General features: G+C 41.1%; 1 protein-coding gene across 5 annotated transcripts in view; it reads right to left on the bottom strand.

The window, feature by feature from the left end:
- Positions 1 to 16,552, bottom strand: part of nup153 (nucleoporin 153) — an 18,212-nt gene extending 1,660 nt beyond the window's left edge. The window contains exons 1-21 of one of the 5 annotated variants that reach the window (XM_023263002.3): positions 16,419 to 16,552; positions 12,542 to 12,761; positions 11,119 to 11,394; positions 9,776 to 9,915; positions 8,938 to 9,066; positions 8,563 to 8,679; positions 8,360 to 8,404; positions 8,108 to 8,161; positions 6,638 to 6,778; positions 6,474 to 6,526; positions 5,914 to 6,049; positions 5,637 to 5,804; positions 5,454 to 5,552; positions 5,279 to 5,363; positions 5,085 to 5,186; positions 4,337 to 4,987; positions 3,985 to 4,164; positions 2,790 to 3,737; positions 1,191 to 1,613; positions 790 to 1,008; positions 494 to 677 (exon numbers count right to left, since the gene is read on the bottom strand). In XM_023263002.3, coding sequence (XP_023118770.2) covers positions 494 to 677; positions 790 to 1,008; positions 1,191 to 1,613; positions 2,790 to 3,737; positions 3,985 to 4,164; positions 4,337 to 4,987; positions 5,085 to 5,186; positions 5,279 to 5,363; positions 5,454 to 5,552; positions 5,637 to 5,804; positions 5,914 to 6,049; positions 6,474 to 6,526; positions 6,638 to 6,778; positions 8,108 to 8,161; positions 8,360 to 8,404; positions 8,563 to 8,679; positions 8,938 to 9,066; positions 9,776 to 9,915; positions 11,119 to 11,394; positions 12,542 to 12,761; positions 16,419 to 16,547 — 4,499 coding nt within the window. In that variant the 5' untranslated portion in view covers positions 16,548 to 16,552. The remainder of the gene's footprint in view (positions 1 to 493; positions 678 to 789; positions 1,009 to 1,190; positions 1,614 to 2,789; positions 3,738 to 3,984; positions 4,165 to 4,336; positions 4,988 to 5,084; positions 5,187 to 5,278; positions 5,364 to 5,453; positions 5,553 to 5,636; positions 5,805 to 5,913; positions 6,050 to 6,473; positions 6,527 to 6,637; positions 6,779 to 8,107; positions 8,162 to 8,359; positions 8,405 to 8,562; positions 8,680 to 8,937; positions 9,067 to 9,775; positions 9,916 to 11,118; positions 11,395 to 12,541; positions 12,762 to 16,418) is intronic. The other 4 variants (XM_055018042.1, XM_035944824.2, XM_055018043.1 and 1 more) reach the window with 4 other exon arrangements.
- Between the last annotated feature and the right edge of the window lie 537 nt (positions 16,553 to 17,089).

Here is a 17,089-nt window from a genome sequence, read left to right as displayed (position 1 = left end):
ACAAACAGTATCACCAGCAACAGCTGACTATTATTAGGAAATAATAGATATTTAAATATAATCAATCATTTCTTATGGATGCCAAAATGAGTCTGAAATGTGAAGATTCTCTAAAACTTTGGTGTCACACATCATCTTAGTATGGATATCAATCACTATTATTCTATTAAAACTAAAATTCTGCTATTGTAATCATAATATCTAAATGTGGACTGTTGACATGACACAGTTATTTATAAAAATCATCTTTTGAAAACAGTATCTGTCCAGAAATTGCCCTTAAACGCCAAATGAGCATAACACATTCTTGTCATTGGTTCAGTGTCTTAGTAGTTAAAAAAGTATTCTGCAAGGGAATCACAACAAAAGCTATTATGGCCTAATTATAAGGAAAATTCAAAATATTCCGCTGGGCAACCTGACTTTCCTGATAAAAACAGTGCAGCATTCTGATGTGCACATTGTGTGAAAACAGTGCATGTCTGTAACATACCCAATATTGAATGTCGGGGGTTGTGTGAAGTTGAATCCACCTCCAGGGGCTCCTGACTGGGGTGCGATGGAGGGGTTGGCAGGGGGGGCAGGAGAGGCAGCTGATCCGGCTCCAAAGGTAAACACACCTGAGGCGTTGTTCGTAGCTCCAAATGCACTGGCTCCTCCAAACTGAAATCCTCCACCTGATGAAAAAGTGTCAAATCTAACTGTCTGTACTCAACTTGTGATAAAAATGGTTTCATTTTGAAAAGGTCAGGAAGCCTGAAAACAACATAAATGATTACAGTCCCTCACCTGGTGCAGCATTAGCAGCCGCCCCAAATACAGGCGTGGAGTTGGTCTGCTGTCCAAAGACAGGGGCGGAGTTGGGTTTGGCCCCAAAGGCCGGGGCCTGAGAAGGTGTGGCTGGGAAAGGGGACCCAAAGGAGGACCCGAATGAAGGAGTCTGGTTGGCCCCGAACCCACTGGAGGGGGCTGAGCTGAATGCAAACGGGGAGGGAGCTGTAGATGCAGCTGTTCGTGAAAAAGAGGAAGGTTGGAAAATATAAGTACATGTACAGATTATAAACATGAAATTAAGGTTTAATAATATCTACTATAATCTTTTCATAGTTCTTGTGTCAGCCCAAAAATGTATGTTCTGTCGGTAAAATAAATCGGGAGTAAAAGAGTGATTCAGAGAAACTAATACAGACCTGAAGAAGAGGCAGCAGAGGGTGCTGTTGCTCCAAAACCGAAGGAGGGAGCAGCAGCAGCAGGAGGAGCAGCATTGGCAGAAGCACCAAAGATGAAGGGCTGAGCTGGAGCCGGGGCTGGAGCTGAGTTCAGAGGAGCAGCTGACGGGGCAGGTGGCTGGCTGTCCTGACTCTGGCCAAAGAGGAACGCTTTAGCTGGAGGAGCGTCGCTGGAGGCTGCAGCAGGCTGACCGAACATGAAAGTACTGGGAGCTGCAGAAGGAGCTGGAGCCGGTGTGGAGCTGGAGCTGCTGCTGGTGGTGGTGGCGGTGGTGCCGAACAGACTGGGCGTCGGGGTAGAGGACAATGAGGTGGTGGAGTTTGTGGTGTTGGTAGGATTACTAGCCATAAATGAAAATGCTGGTTTTGGAGCAGCAGCAGAATCTGTTTAGGAAGAGACCAGGATGCTTATAGAGAACTTGCAGTAACATTACACTAAACTTAACACGTTTTTAAACAACAAAAGTCATTCTTGTGGTTCTTGCCACAGATTTTGCAGAGCTAAGTAAACTAACCATGTTCTTATTGCCTGTACATTGATTCAATGCAAAAGGAAACAATGGTACTATAAATAGGGTTCCCTCGATTATCACTTTAGAACACCTAAGATACCTCGATTTGAGTTCTGTCACCATGATCCGAGGTCCTAACAGAAAACTAAGCAAGTTAAATGTCTCTACAAGTGAAGAAACTACAAAACTATGGTGCAGGTTGAAATAAGGAATTTTCTGTCGAAGCATATTTTGCCATTTTGGGAAATGTGACCACACCACTTCAACTTCAGTTCCTCTTTTTCAGTTTTTAGCTTCATGAGTGTACTTAGCAGCTTCAAAGGAGGACAGATCTTAAAAACCTCTCCTTACTAATGAATAGACAATAGTACATCGTTTTTTTTCTGTTTTCTGTTGGTGCATCTTCCAGAATAGCTCCTGGGTGTTTTGTTTTCAGGTGTTTGTGCAGTACGCTAGTGCTGTGCGCTAGTGCTGTAGTGGTGTGACATCAAAAGTGGACAGTTTGCAGATCATCTTGTCCTGTGATAATTTGAAGTACACCTGTGCTTTTGGACCTTTGGAAACTTTTACACTGAACTGAGTTGGATGCTGCTGCAGTCACTATTTTCAAAAACTGCAAGTCTGAGCTCAGCTGACCAATGACTGAAGTCAAAAATGACTGATGTCATAAAGCAGCAGTTATGTTGTGATATGTAGGAAAAGCGAGGAATGTAATCTCGGCGTCAAAGTCATGGATTACGGTGACTAACTGTGGCTGTCATAGACGTCTAATTAGTTAAGCATCATGACAGAAAACAGATTAACGAAGCCCAAACCAAAGCTCATTAACATGTTGTATCACATCTGTGCACTCTACACAAAAACTGAAGTAATTCTGGCAGCTTCACAGTGACAAGAACATCTTTTTATAATAAAGTGATCGAACTTTCTTCCCAAAACAATTCGTTTAAGAAACTACTCTCAATAAAACAACTTTTACAACAAAAACAAATAAATCAACAAATACAGTAAGTTTACAAAAAAAGCAAAACATTTTGAAAAGAAATACCTGCAGCACTTTGTCCAAAAGTGAAGGAGGGCTTTGGGGCCTCTGAAGTGGAAGTTTTGCTCTTGTCTGCAGGCTTGCCAAAAGTGAAAGCCGGTGGAGGCTGTTCTGCTGGAGCGCTGGGTTTGCCGAAGGAAAAGCCTCCTGTGGCGGCTGGTGCTGGTGCAGCATCTGCATCCTTACTAGCACCACCGAAAAGGAAGGCAGATGGAGCCGAGGAGGCAGCTGCTTCCTTCTTTTCTTCTGGCTTCCCAAAGGTAAAGGTGGGAGCAGCCGGCTCCTTCCCTGCCTGTAAGGATCCAAACGTAGAAGCCCCTTGTGGTGAGTTGGTTGACTCACCCAGTCTCCCAAATACAGACCCAGTTGTGGTTGTTGTTGTGGTGGTTGAGTTGGTGTTTGTTGATGTGGGGTCATTTGAAGATGCCACACTGTCACTCTTTTCTTGAGACGAAGGAGGAATAAAAGTAACAGTGGATGAGGAGGTTGTGGTGGCATCTGATGTTTTCTCCTCAGGTTTTGACAGTCCAAAGGTGAAACCACTCTTAGAAGAGTTACTTTCTGTGCTAGATGATCCAGTTCCAAACGCTATCCCGCCGCTTACTCCAAACTTAAACCCAGAACCTGCAGCAGGCTGGTCTGACTTTTTGTCATCACTAGAGACAGCCCCAAATTTAAAGCCCTCAGATGAGCTGCCGAATTTGAACCCTGATGAGGCAGTAGTGTCTTTAGAAGTGGTTTCTGATGAGGAGCTTCCAAATGGGACTCCAAATTTAAATCCACCTGATGAAGAAGAAGAAGATGATTCTGAAAGCGAGCCCCCAAACTTGAAACCTCCAGATCCCAAAGTACTGTCTGATGTGCCAAACTTAAAGCCTCCAGAACTAGAGGTAGAAGAGCCAAAAGTAGAGGAGCCTGAAGTCGCACCAGCTGAGGAACCTGAAGAACCAAAGGCTGAAGAGACACAAAGAATAAAAAAATTCAAAAACTGTGAAAAGCATGGATTCAGTGTTTTAAACTGTGTATAAAAACTCCCTGGCATAATGGAATCCAACAGGTTCAGCATCAATATACTGCCCTAATGAAATACATACAATTTTGGCTTCATAATGGCATTTAATTTATAAGAAAACGTGCTTTTTCAAATCATTTACTATTTACATTGCTACTGCAAAATCCTAAAACAATATGATTTTGTTACCCTTGGGCTCCACACTAGCTCCGGGTTTGGCTGCCTGACAGGCAACACACTGCAAATCAGCAGCTTTATTCTGTAGAAGACAGCCATCACAATCCCAGGTTCCCTCTGGCTTCTTGAACTTGTCTCCAAGTCCAAACACTGGGGCACTGCTGACCGTTGAGGAGGCTCCTCCTGAAGCTCCTGCAGTGGATAATGAAAGGATGATGCTCAGCAAAGTTTCTTTTTAAGTACTGAAGCAATTAATGAAATTACACTGATGAATGAAAGAGAAGAACTGGTACGACCAAAGGCCAAGATCCAACAATTTGTAGAACAATAACCATCAATATTTCCATGGTCACACTGTCATTACCTGGTTTAGGGTTCGTGCAGGCCACACACTTAGTGTCCTCTGCCTTGTTCTGTACCATACATGTATCACATTCCCATGCACCCTCAGGTTTTTTGAATTTGTCTCCAAATCCACTGAATCCTGTAGAAACTGGAGCTGCAGGGGCAGATACAGTCTTTACAGCTGAGAAGGCAGAAGGAAGAGTCAGAGAGGGTTTGAGGCCTGTCCCGGGTTTGGCCGTTTCACAGGCCACACACTTTACTGCATCAGGTTTGTTTAGAACAAGACAAGTATCACAGTCCCAGGTTCCTGCAGGTTTGGAAAACACTGTGCCAAAACCTGTTGTGGTTGTAGTGGTGGAGGTGGTGTTCGTGCTGCTGCTGCTTTCCTGCCCAACTGAGGTGGCAGGAGATGGTTTACTGTCCATGGATTTGGATAAGTTAGGCTGTGGGGCTGCACAGCAAACACACTTTGTATCTGATGACTTGTTCGGAACCAAGCAGGCATCACAGCTCCAGTCTGTTGACGCTTTGAACAAACTACCGAACCCTGTTGATCCAGTGAGGGAGGAGGAGGTTGTAGAGGTGGAGGAGGGGGCAGTGGATTGTGTAGACATCTGCTGGGGTGCAGCATCTGAGCTTGGGGAAATCTGAGCAACAGGAGAGGCAAACCCTGAAAAAAACAAAGAAATAAAGCAATGAACTCCCAAGTTCCAATCTTGGAATAATCGTCAACCATGCAAAACCAAAACCATGGAAAAGACTCTAACCAGGTGCTTTGAGAAGATCCAGCACGCTGCCCTGCTTCAGGGTTTTGGCTGGTTTGAAAGGTCCTTCAAAGTCTTCTGTGCTTTTGTTTGTTGCTGGCTTCACTGTAAAACAAGAAAACACAAAGACCAAAACTTAGTTAAAATGTTCTCAGTTAAAACAGGACATAACAGGCCAACTGCAGGAAAACTCTTACCCGTTGCCGCTATGGGTGTGGTCAGCTTTCCATTTGACATGGAGGGACCTAACTTTGCCACAGGGGCGCTGAAAGTAAATCCAGCCTACAAAGAAGAAAGGCAAACTGTCATCATCTGTGTAACTGTTGTAATTGCAATCTAAGGAACTGGTGAGAAAGAAAAATATTTACTTACAGAAGGGGAAAAGGAAGGTGGGCTAGCAGCAGTGGCTTTGACAATTGGGGAGGAAAATGTAAAAGGTACACATGGGGGTGTTGAGGCCTTTGGTGGATCCTGGAAAGAAAATTTACTTATCATAATGTTCACCATGAAACTTGTAGTATCAATATAGTACAATCAGATAATTTTGAGACAGACCTTATTTGTTACTGTTTCCTTAGCAGGAGTAACAGGCATGGTCTTGGGGGTGGAGCTAGAAGTTGTGGAGGTGGTGATAGGGGGCAGGGGAGAGGAGAAGCTGAAGGTGGGCAAGGCAGACGTGCCAATGGGAAGTGAAATGGTTGGGAGGTCTGGTACTTCAGCCACCTGTATTCAGAAAACAATCAAATACACATCACAATATTTATGGTAGCTTTAAGGATTAACATAATTAATAACTAATAAAAGATCACTTTTGGACACGGAAAGCTCTCACCTCATCATCTTCTTGATGTTTGGAGGAGGGTCGTGCACTGCTCCTCTCTCTCTTCATTTTGCCGCCTCCAGACCCCACACTGCTGGCTGCAGGTGTGCTGGACAGAGGATAGGCTGGGCCGCTGGAACCCATTGTGCTAGAAGAAAAGTAAAGCAATTTTTGTAAGTAAACAATCATATACAGCATAAGGAAGCAGTTTGGCATCCAAACACAACAAGAATTTGGCACAAGGGACGTTGTGACTTGGTCCTGTTTTCTTGGTTTTTGTTGGAAATGTGCTGTTAAAATATACAGCATTTTGGAGAAGCTCCTCTCCTGTAATATTCCTCCAATCTTTCAATACAGAAAGATTAGATATTAATGATAAAGTAAAATCCAGGAAAATAATTGGTTCCCAGGGATACAATTTGCAAAACAAGCAAAACACAGTTTACTAAACAGAAAACACACTTAAAAAAATGACAGAACACTAATGATATGTTGTTTATTGTTTCTTAAAGATGGTATCTGCAGAAATAACTCAAACGTGTGCCTGATCAACGCTGGCAGCCACATTTTACCTTTGTGATGGACCAGGGGTTGCTTCAGGTAGTTGCGGTGATTGTCTTGTCTGCTACGGAAAGAAAACAAAAACCATTTTTTTTTCCCATCAGGAACATTTGGCCACATCAAATATAGAAAAAACATGTTGTGGTGGAAAATAATGCAACACTGTGCTACTAACTGTCTCTCTTGTGGTCCTGTCCAGAGTTCGGCTCACTCCTCCAGGGGTCAAAGTGGCCCTGAAGGACACAGAGCGATTTCCTGACACTGATGCTGTGGCAGGAACCATAAGTTTCTGCACCGGTGGGAGGGTTGACTCCATCTGAATTTAGAGTGAAGTATGGAATAAAATTAATATCAGAATGAACTATGGTGGCAGGACTTCATTCACAGGCATACTGTGTGTTACATAGCATGCATGATCATGTCAAAGAACTCAATGGATGTTCAAACGCAATTACAACACATAAGAATCATATCGCTACAATTGGGTATTTAGATATTGCCTCAACATATGGCAGGTTATTCCTCTTAACTCTTTAAACATAAAACTGTGCTCCAGAGCAATAACATTTCTTTTGAAATTTGCAGAACCTTTTTACTGCCACAGCAAGACCAATATATGAGCAATAATTGCATCTATCAGTACCAATATATCTGTTGGTTGGTAGGTAACCAGACACTGGAGTACAGAAATGACATACTAGGTTTTAGTTATTTAGATAAAGTCTCTCCACTACGTCACTTGTTTGCCAGCGAGGACTGCTAACTTTATTTTCAACTGCAAAATAAAAGGTCTATATCATCATTATCAAAGACAACTATTGACTCAATAGGCACAACTTACAAAAATCCAGTAATAATTGAGCAACAGCTTGAACCTGCGAGGGTCAACACACCATTGTTGTGTCCTTTACAAAGCAGCTGTCACAGCTGGGAATGTCTGAGAGTTAAACCGAGCACTAGTCCAGTCCACAGCTGGCACAAGTTAACAATGGACAACACTTACACACATCAACACACTTTCATACGTCATGCGGTCAAGCAGAGTTTTTCCCAAAAGTGTATGTACACACAGTTGTATGGCAACCTTTGTGAGAATATTCAGTGATGTAAAGCATCCCGTTGCCTCTTACTTTAACCATCACAACTAAGTGTTTAACCTAAACCTAATTTGAATAATATCCCTAAAATCAAGTCTTAACTCTCAAACAGCCCTTTGTATGGTCTAAGAACTTGAGAACTGGCCGAAATGTCCTCACTGTGATGGTATGAAACACAGACTGGCCCTCACAAATATAGTTGTACACGAACACACACAAACACAGTGAACAGCTGAGAAAAATCCTGTTAATGACTGTCGAGGAGGCCAGCAGGCAGTGGGACAGGAAATGGCATGAAGACAAACCGCAACAAGTGCTACTGGGCTTGTACAATGATATCCCTGTTCACATCACTAAGCACAACACACAGCAGCGAGGCTCAGTTGTTGATCGGCATGCATACGTTTTAAGTCATATGAGGACATGCGACACTGTTATTATAAAATCTGAATAATGTGGCTAAACGGAGGCATCTACCAACAAATTACATTTTTGATGGACAAGACATGAAGGAATTTGACCACAGGAATTATAAATTTTGTACTTACCCGTTTCTTTTTGGGCTGGAAATGTGAAGGATCTAGATTTATGCCATCCATTGACTGCAAAAACATGACATAAGAGGACTTTTTTGGCAGAGTTTTGTGTTATCAGTATTTAAATCTTTTGTAGCAGAAAAATTATATAAACCCGTATTCCTTTTGTTTTTGTTGTTTATCATTACATCATTAGTTTGTACTGAACAATGCATGACTGCAAACAGATGATAATGACATATGTGACATATTAAAAACACTTACTGGGGACAGGGGTGATGAAGCTGCCGCAGGGATTCTCTTGGCATCCTGTTGATGAATGCAAATCAAAATGCAAAAACCTATTTTTCAGAAGAACCATCTAACAGAATATTATCACATCAACTTTACATTTCCATGTTCACTGCAAGCACATCAAATGGCATCCAGAACTTTTAGATGAGGGTGTATATCTGGTGTGTACTCACGGCCAGCGGGCTCGACATGCGCTCCAAGGACTGCAGAATGCGTCTGGCTGTGGCGCTGGTCACCCCACAAGGCTGAGCACCAGCAGGCTTAGCCTTGATCTGTCTCCTCACTGGAGCCTATGAGTCAGATGAGCTAATTTAGTGACCAATTAAATCAATAACATTCACACCTCTGTCACGCTGATGCTGTGATGTCAGTGTCAGAAGTTAACTGCTCACTTACTAAACCTTAACAGCTAAGACACCCTTGAAATGCATAAGTAGAGTGACTAGAACCAAGTGTGCTCGTGGACTTCCTTTTTTAAATACACATTTTAGCATTGTTTAACTCTTGATACCATGTTTCTACACTTTACATAACCCTCAGTAGCTCACCTGGTATGGTGTTCCAGGGCGAGTACGGAAGCTTCTGACTGCAGCTGCTCCACCATACGTGGTCTTCCCAGGGTAGAAGGGTGAATCTCCAAGCTGGCTGGAGTTCAGCACTGTGCTGTTTAATGTCGACTGGAAGAAAGTTAATCCGAGTTAAAAAATAATTTCTGAATCGTACAAATCAGTGACATTCTCAAGTATAAACTCTTTTTTTTTTTTTGTTACTAGTTTCTGGCTGCAATGCTTGGAAAAAGTAAAACACATTAAAACAGCTTAACTAATTACACAAGTTATAGCAAATTATGTCCCAAGTTTCCTTTCATATTCAAAGATATTTGAACTTCTACAACCACATTAAGTCAAAGGCATACTTCTGCCAGATAAGTCCTGTCAAATATGGTTCAAAAAAGACATAAATATGCTACCATCTCTTTTCTCTTTAATATGGGAAACTCTTAAACATGTCTGACAAGCTCAAACTTGTTTTAGGTGTCACTATGACTTTTGTTTTGATAATTCTCATCATCCTTTTGTTCTTACATTGTTCCAATCTGAGTCAGACTGCACATGAAAGAAGGCTACTTGGTATGAGTTGGCTGACTTATATGAACAACTGAAGATACTGTGTCTCTGTGTGACTTTAACATGCAGGGTGCATTGATGAGTTTCAAGTCTGAAGTGGCCCTTTATATTTAAGATGGTAACCTATCGAATGGCACAGCACTACCTGAAATCCTAAGTTGCCAAAATCCCAAGCTTTGTGGCACAGTTCTATTATTTTATCAGGCCTTTCAGTGGTGTTACATGCTGACAGACTCCTGACGGACGGGCAGATACTCACACTGGAGGAGGTTCCAAAGACAGACAGGTTGAAAGCAGGCTTTTTCAGACTGGACTGGGAGGGCTGAGGCCCACAGTTTGTTCTGTCTGTCTCCGGGGACCAAAGCTGAGGAAGTGATGCCGTTTTGGAAGTGGGGACATCTGAAAAAGAGGAGATATTGAAGACTTTAGGAATCTCAGACTCTTTATAGAGTACCAGTGGAATCACCAAACTTAGTGGCTGAGTCTGGGTATTCATTAGACAATCCATTCACATAGTGTTGGAGGAGAAATGTAGTAAAATCTTTACAGATTCTGCAGTTTCTTTCGTTTCACTGGCTCAACTGTTTGTGCCTCAGACAACGCAAAAGAGATTGTGTTCAAAACAAATCAAATTTTTTTTATTTTCTACCATTTTTGTTGTTTCATACATTTAAACTAGTGGCACTATAAGTAATCCAGGAGTCACAAAGACTGCTGGTTCTCATTCTAACCAATCATCTCTGCAGTTGACTTTCCCTTAACTGTAAGGTCTGGAAAACCAGCAGACTGTTTGCGCTACATAGCATGGGTATATGTATATTTGTAAATAGATTGTTTTGCACTATTTTTTTTAAAGATTTCTTGCACTGAAAAGGAGCTTTCAATTCTCGCCAGCTGTGACGCACTGAGATTAAACTTCCTTGTGTGAGAATAACTAATAATTAATTTCGATGAATAATGAATCATGTTAGATTACTAGCTTGTAATGTAAATCTACATTTAGACAATTTTTCTTCATTTCATAATCAGCTTACTCGTTGCGTGTGACTATACTGTTTTGGTAAAGGTGTTAAAAGTTATGCTCAATATTTGGTTTCATTCAACAAATGACATTAGAATCAGTAATCAAAAAGTGCAGCTGTGAAATAAGGACATAGTTTGTATATCGGCCGCTCCCACGCTAATTTATGCAAATTATGCACATTGTGCTGAATGTTAAAGTAGTAGTGGCCACAAGCCTAAACTGATACTTTGAACAGCAGCCATATGTGAACACACAGACCAATTTGTGTGAATAATATTGATCCCAAGAACTAAATACTAAGGTACAAAGTCTAACAGATCCCCTGTGGAAATAAAAGACTGAAAACATTCCATAGGTCAGCTGACAGCACTTTAATTTCGGTTGTTCAATTTCCATTCCCTTCTCCACCATGCAGCATGGTGTTGTGTCTCAGTGGTTGCAGCTTTTATGTCACTATGAGTTATTTCTTTAAGATCTGATTAGGTCAACTACATGCCGACATTACAACTTTAATAACATATAAATAACAAAATGTATTTGCAAAGACTGTGGTATTCGCAAAAATGTTCTTCCCTTACCTTTGTCAGATGCACGGGAGGAGAATCCGCTTGTGGTGGAGATGTTATCATCTTCGTGCTGTGAGAGGTTGTCCTTGATTTCTTTCACCAAGGAGAAGCCTGTAGAAAAAGGCCCCGGGGCTGAGGAGGTGGAAGGCTGTGAGAAGAGGCTGCTGGAGGCCCCCAGGGTTGGGGCAGAGGGATCCAGCGGGGTAAAGTGGAGGTGAGAGCGACTCAGAGGAGGCCGTGAGAGTACATACTCCTGAAAGTTCAGGGATGCTCGGCTGGTTGAGGGCTCTGTTCAGGACAGAGAGAAGCCATAAGTGAGCATGGTGGTAGAAAAAAACAGTTCAACATAGCCAGATTTTCTCTGTGTAAGTGAGCTTAATAAAAACTTAAACCTCAGTCAGAGATAACGGGTATCACAAAAGTGGTTATCAGCTTTCTTTGTCAATTCAGGCTTTCTGCTTTAGACTCTGCGTGTGTTCAAACAAAAGAGGGCATTTAACGAATCATTTCACGCTTCTTCAGCACAAAATGAAATGGTCGTGAGCAGCTGCTTCAGTCAGGAGGTTGTTATAATGGTGAACATGAGTAATATAAAAATATGACTGTATAAAGAGCTGCTACAGTAAATGATGCAAAACAGGAATGCTGGTAGAAAACTGTTAAACGTACATAACGTATTTATTAGATCAATCAATGCAGCTGCTTATTTCTAACGCACAGCTGCACAATGAAGTTATTAAACTTCATATATTTAAATTGACACAATATTGTATTGAAGTGCATTTAGGTCTGATACTGTCCTATAATGCAGGATATCACTTTAATTTGTGGCCAAGTGAAAAGTGAAATCGATGCTACTGATTGAATATTCTCTGTAATAAATACCAATTAAATAATCAGTTTTGTAACAAGTGTTCTATCAGTTGCAGTACAACAACAGACTTCACAGAAAATCATGTCCAAACATAAAAAGATTTTTGCATCACTAACCAAATACATGTCGGGTTCCCATGGCAATGTGATGCATACAGTGTGCAATACTGTAACTACACAACTTCATTTGATGATATTAATAACGTACACCTCAACACGTTCATAAACAAAACATTTTCCTTCAGCTGAGAATCTGTAATGCCCATAAACAATGGTCAGGAATGCTCTGGTTAACGGGAGATGCTTCTTCTAGCCAATTTAAATCCAAAACTCTGAACATAACCTGCTCCCAACCAGTTAGCGCCACAGCACAAGTTACCATGGTGATCTAGCCGGGTTAAAAGAGAACCACCTTTGTGATACTGAAAACTTTAGGCTCAACATAATTGGCTAACCCACTTATCTCACTTCGCAGTATAGCCCTCTGGTTAACTCTCAAGCTAAAGGTATAAAATCCCCAGCTAACCTTATGGATGACCTGAGAAACCGAATGCGTCCTCACCTGTGTTACTGGTGCTAGGCTCTGGGGAGTCACGTCCATCGAGGGGAGGAGGTCCCTCTTCGCTGCCATTAGGAGGAGGAGGTGGCTGGCAGTTCCTGTTTGGCCCTTGTACAGCCTCTCCTCCTTCGGGAGCATCTTCATTCTTAAAGTATTTCTGCAGCCAGGAAGGAACGATGCTCTTTACTGTGTCTGTCACTCGACTGATGAGGCCTGACTGCTGCTGATAAAAACATGAAATAGGGAGAGGAAGTCGTGAACAGGGGGATGAAATGAGTGACAGAAAGAGACAAATGTACTTACAAACTAAAGAACCACCAAGTCAAGACATTATCTGTAGCCTTCAAAGTAAAAGCATCTCTTGATAATAACACGATAAAATTCAATGCGTGTAAAAAAATTCCCTTGCTGAATCTTGTGGATGCATTTTTCAACTTCTAACACCTGGAAAAAAATTTTAATACAGACTCTTATATTTGTGGTGTTCAAAAACAATAATGACTGTGACAAAACAACTCTACAAAATTTCCTTTCAAGACAATATGAAAATCATGAGGTAGTTGAACTCTTGCGATTAGCAAAATACAGCAGTCAACAGTGTATTCTATTATTTAAATCAACTGCACAACCCCACTTGCAGTGAACTATTCTTCTTTCCAAGTGCAAAACAAAACGCACACTCAGTATGACAAAAAGTGGGTCAGGCACTGTGTACGCTTCTACGAAACACTGAGCAAGTGACGCTGGTCTGCACTGAACTGAGGTCTAATACTGGATGAATTCCAGTCAATACGGATGAGTTCCATCTCCTACACAATGCACAGAATGTAACTGCGTTTCCGGGATTAAAATATCTAAAGCTCTCCTCTGGAAAATCTATAAGCTGTAGCAATTTAGTGAAAAAATATATTCCATATTTAGAGCACTTTCCTTAAACACTACCGTAGAGGGCTAATGAACTAGTATGAAATATCTGGTTCATGATATCTCCACTGAATGGAACAAATTTGGGGTTGCAGCAGGGGACTAAGGGAAAATAACCAAGCTTGAAACAAAATCTATTGCATGAATGCACTGACCAGTTAAAGAAAAGGATGTATTGGGGGAGAAGGAAGACGGCTATGCAGGTACAAAGGCGTATATATATATATATATATATATATATATATATATATAGTTAGTTTTTTTATCCTGGTGCTGTGACTCTATTTGGATGTCTACAGATTAAGGAAATGTTGTCCTATGCTATGACAAGAAAGTAGCTGGATGGGAACAAATATTAATGAAGGGGCTAGTTAGTTAGTGCATCTCTTTGCATGGACACTGTGTACATTGCGGCATCTTTCAATACCTGATAACAGCCATATGCGTCTCTTGCTTTCTGCTTATCTACGATTTACACCTGTGGACCACATTGCACTTTACCCTATCTGCAAATACATAAAATGAGTGAACATGAACTGGTCATGAATGAGTGAAGTAACCACCATAAGGCTGGTTGTACCCAATATTACAAAAGCGATTGTCATAGGGATTTAGCGGGTTTTCTGCCGTAGACTGGGTCATGTGACTAACAGAGGCCATTGTATGAACTGCAACCTCACTTTTGAGAAGCTACCACGTTGACCTGTAAAACATGTAGATCTTTGATCGAATATGACAATACTTGATCAGATCAGTGCCTTCAGATTTTCAGTGGGGGAAAAAAAATACATGCATGAATGTTGTTGCTGTGAGTTCTTGCATCTGTTGAAATTATTGAGACAACTCAATTTTAACAATAACATCACATAAAACTCTCACTGTTTTGACTTGCAAGCAATAACAGAAGTTTGGCGGTAACTCAAGGCAGCAGTGGTGCAAGCACTGCATGTCTCTTCAAGTTCCTTCTGCTTATTATCCAGCAGAGTTGTGTAAACCAAGCTGCTGAAGAAAAGCTAAGCCCATCTTTTAAACAACTGTAGACGACATTTGGATAAGTATTGTTTAAGGATGACTGGACTTCACCTGTAATTTCAAAGACGTTCACACACTTTTGCATTATTTGCTTTGTAGTCAATACCTGAGCATGAGAAAATGTAACCATTACCGCTATGTGACATGACTGAGGCAATGCATAAGTCATATTAGCATTTATTCAAAGAAAACACTAGACATTTATATCAAGAGTTAATGTTATTGTATTTGTTTGTTGGTGGCATGAAAGCCACTTTTTAAATTTTCAGGTTATATGTAAACTCTTCCAAATACATACAATTAAACCTTACAAAATAAAAGTTGGACTGATGAGAAAGTGTGATATGGTGTCAAGAGGATTTAACATGACACTGCCATGGCATGCTAAGACAGTAGCATTTGTAGGAAAAATGACACGACTCTGCTCTGTGCACACACTATACTGCTGTAAGTAAAATATTACATTAAGCTCTGTATTCACTCAGCTGACAGCTTTATGTCCCTGCCAAAACTAATAAAGTGTAAAACATCAGCCTTAGACAAGCAATAAATGATAACATGCAGTTGTTATGCAAACAGTTGTAGAGAGGTGTTAATTAAATTGTATTTTGGAGGTAGTAGTTTGTGTTGTTGCTGAACTGTACTACATTATATCAAGCTGTTTTCAGACCTCGTTTCCATCAATGAATTTAGACTAAGTCTCACAAAGATGCAATCATGCCAAAACCAACAATGTCCAGCACATAATACAATCAACGATCTTAATATTGTTATATTTTGTTTGTTGAAATCACTGTTATTTAGATCATATTTCATAACTTTATATGTTTGGCTCAACTACATGTAAAACAAAGTGAGTGAAGTCTGGTGTCAGCTATGCATGTAAGGATTGGCTAGCCATTTAAAATATAGCCTCCTTGGTGAATCTAAAGACTGTTATTTGAGTCTATTTAATATCCTTTTGCTAATCACACTAATCTGTTGTTTGTACAACTACAAATATCGAGCGTTGTATCAAAAAAACAAGCTGACATATCTCTGAAAGCTAGCTTCCCGTGTAATTTGCCCCTCCAGTGAGAGAATACACTGCATTTCAACATTTGCATCAACAAACTGGTGGTTTAGTAGAATATTCCAAGTAATAACGACTGGGTCAATAAATTTTCCACATATGAAGAGACGTCCTGTCCACTGCAAACACTATAAATTGGTTTCAGAGTCATCAACTCTGGTGTCCAAGCAGCGAGTAAATCCACTCAGGTAACCATGTGGGTTCCAGTCAGCCAACGCTTCCTGCGCAATTCAACTGGCTGAGATTTGGCTAACGGTAGCTAACATCTAAAATGTTGCCTCACAGGACAGCGACACAGTCTTAAAATGTCTTTGTACCAAAGACTGGTGTGCGTAGCTGTGGACAGGCATAATTTAGAGCCAAAAGATCATGTCACGTCTACCTGCAACGGTGTGATGCCTTTAAACTTAACCTAAGACAACAATGCGTTGCTCGCCGATGCTAGCTGGCTAGCTCGCATTAGCTGCAACGGCTAATACGTAGAATTCTACTTCCTTGCTTTCCGCTAACTCCGCTAACAGCTAAGAACTAACGAAGTGGCACAAGGTTGGTTTTCTCAGCTTGTCGTGTGTGCACTGGCACCTACACATATGCTGCTTAACCGGCTTAAACACCACACGGCGCCGTGATTTGACCTGTCAAGTCCGCCTGGTTCTGCTAAGCTATAAGCCAGTTTGCTAAATCATTAGCATTTCCTGAACATGCTAGCAGCGCGTGGAGGCCACGAGCGCTAACGGCAGGCCATAAAATGTCTCCAACAAAACAATAACAAAAGCTGAAAGATAGTAGCACTGAGGTCGTCGCAACCTCCTCGACTTGGGCTTTTGACGCGAAAAATTTCACTCGGTTTACCTGTTTACTCTTGGCGTAAGGTTTAGAGGCGATATGATATCTCCTGCTTCTAATTTTCCCTCCACCCGTGGCCGCCATGGCTCTTTCGTCTGAGTGTCTATCGGTGTTTCGGCGCCGGATAGCTGTCATCCAGCACAGCGGCCACTCAGCGCGGAACTCTGGGAAATGTAGTAGCCGAATCTAACAAAGGAGGCCGCTCTCGCCACATGGCACTAACATGTGGTATTATGTGTCAAGTGACTGAAAAACATGATATGGTCAGGCTTTATAAACGATAAGCAATATCTAGTCATTTTAGTGGCGCTCTCTTATTTTACAATCTGTGGTAGAGTCATAGGCAAATATTGTCTCTGAACAGAGGGGAAAAATTCAAGTAAAAATGAATATCTACAATAATTTAAAAAATAATTCAGATATTCCTCAGTAGACTGGTTCCAGCTTTGCAATAAAACAATTTCCTGTTTTTTTTAATTTATTTTGTTACATCATCATAAATTATTTGTTTTATTAATACTGTTGGTCAGACAAAACAAGATGTGACGTATTTCAGTACTTATTTGTGCGTTATTGACACAAAAATGAATAAAATTATTTGAACCAGCACCTCATATACCATCGGCAGACCCATGGTAATTCTCAAAACTAGTGAGTATAATAAGATAGATAGATAG

Source organism: Amphiprion ocellaris, chromosome 15 (assembly GCF_022539595.1).
Source record: "Amphiprion ocellaris isolate individual 3 ecotype Okinawa chromosome 15, ASM2253959v1, whole genome shotgun sequence".
Lineage (NCBI taxonomy): Eukaryota > Metazoa > Chordata > Actinopteri > Pomacentridae > Amphiprion > Amphiprion ocellaris.
This window is presented reverse-complemented; position numbering and strand designations above follow the sequence as displayed.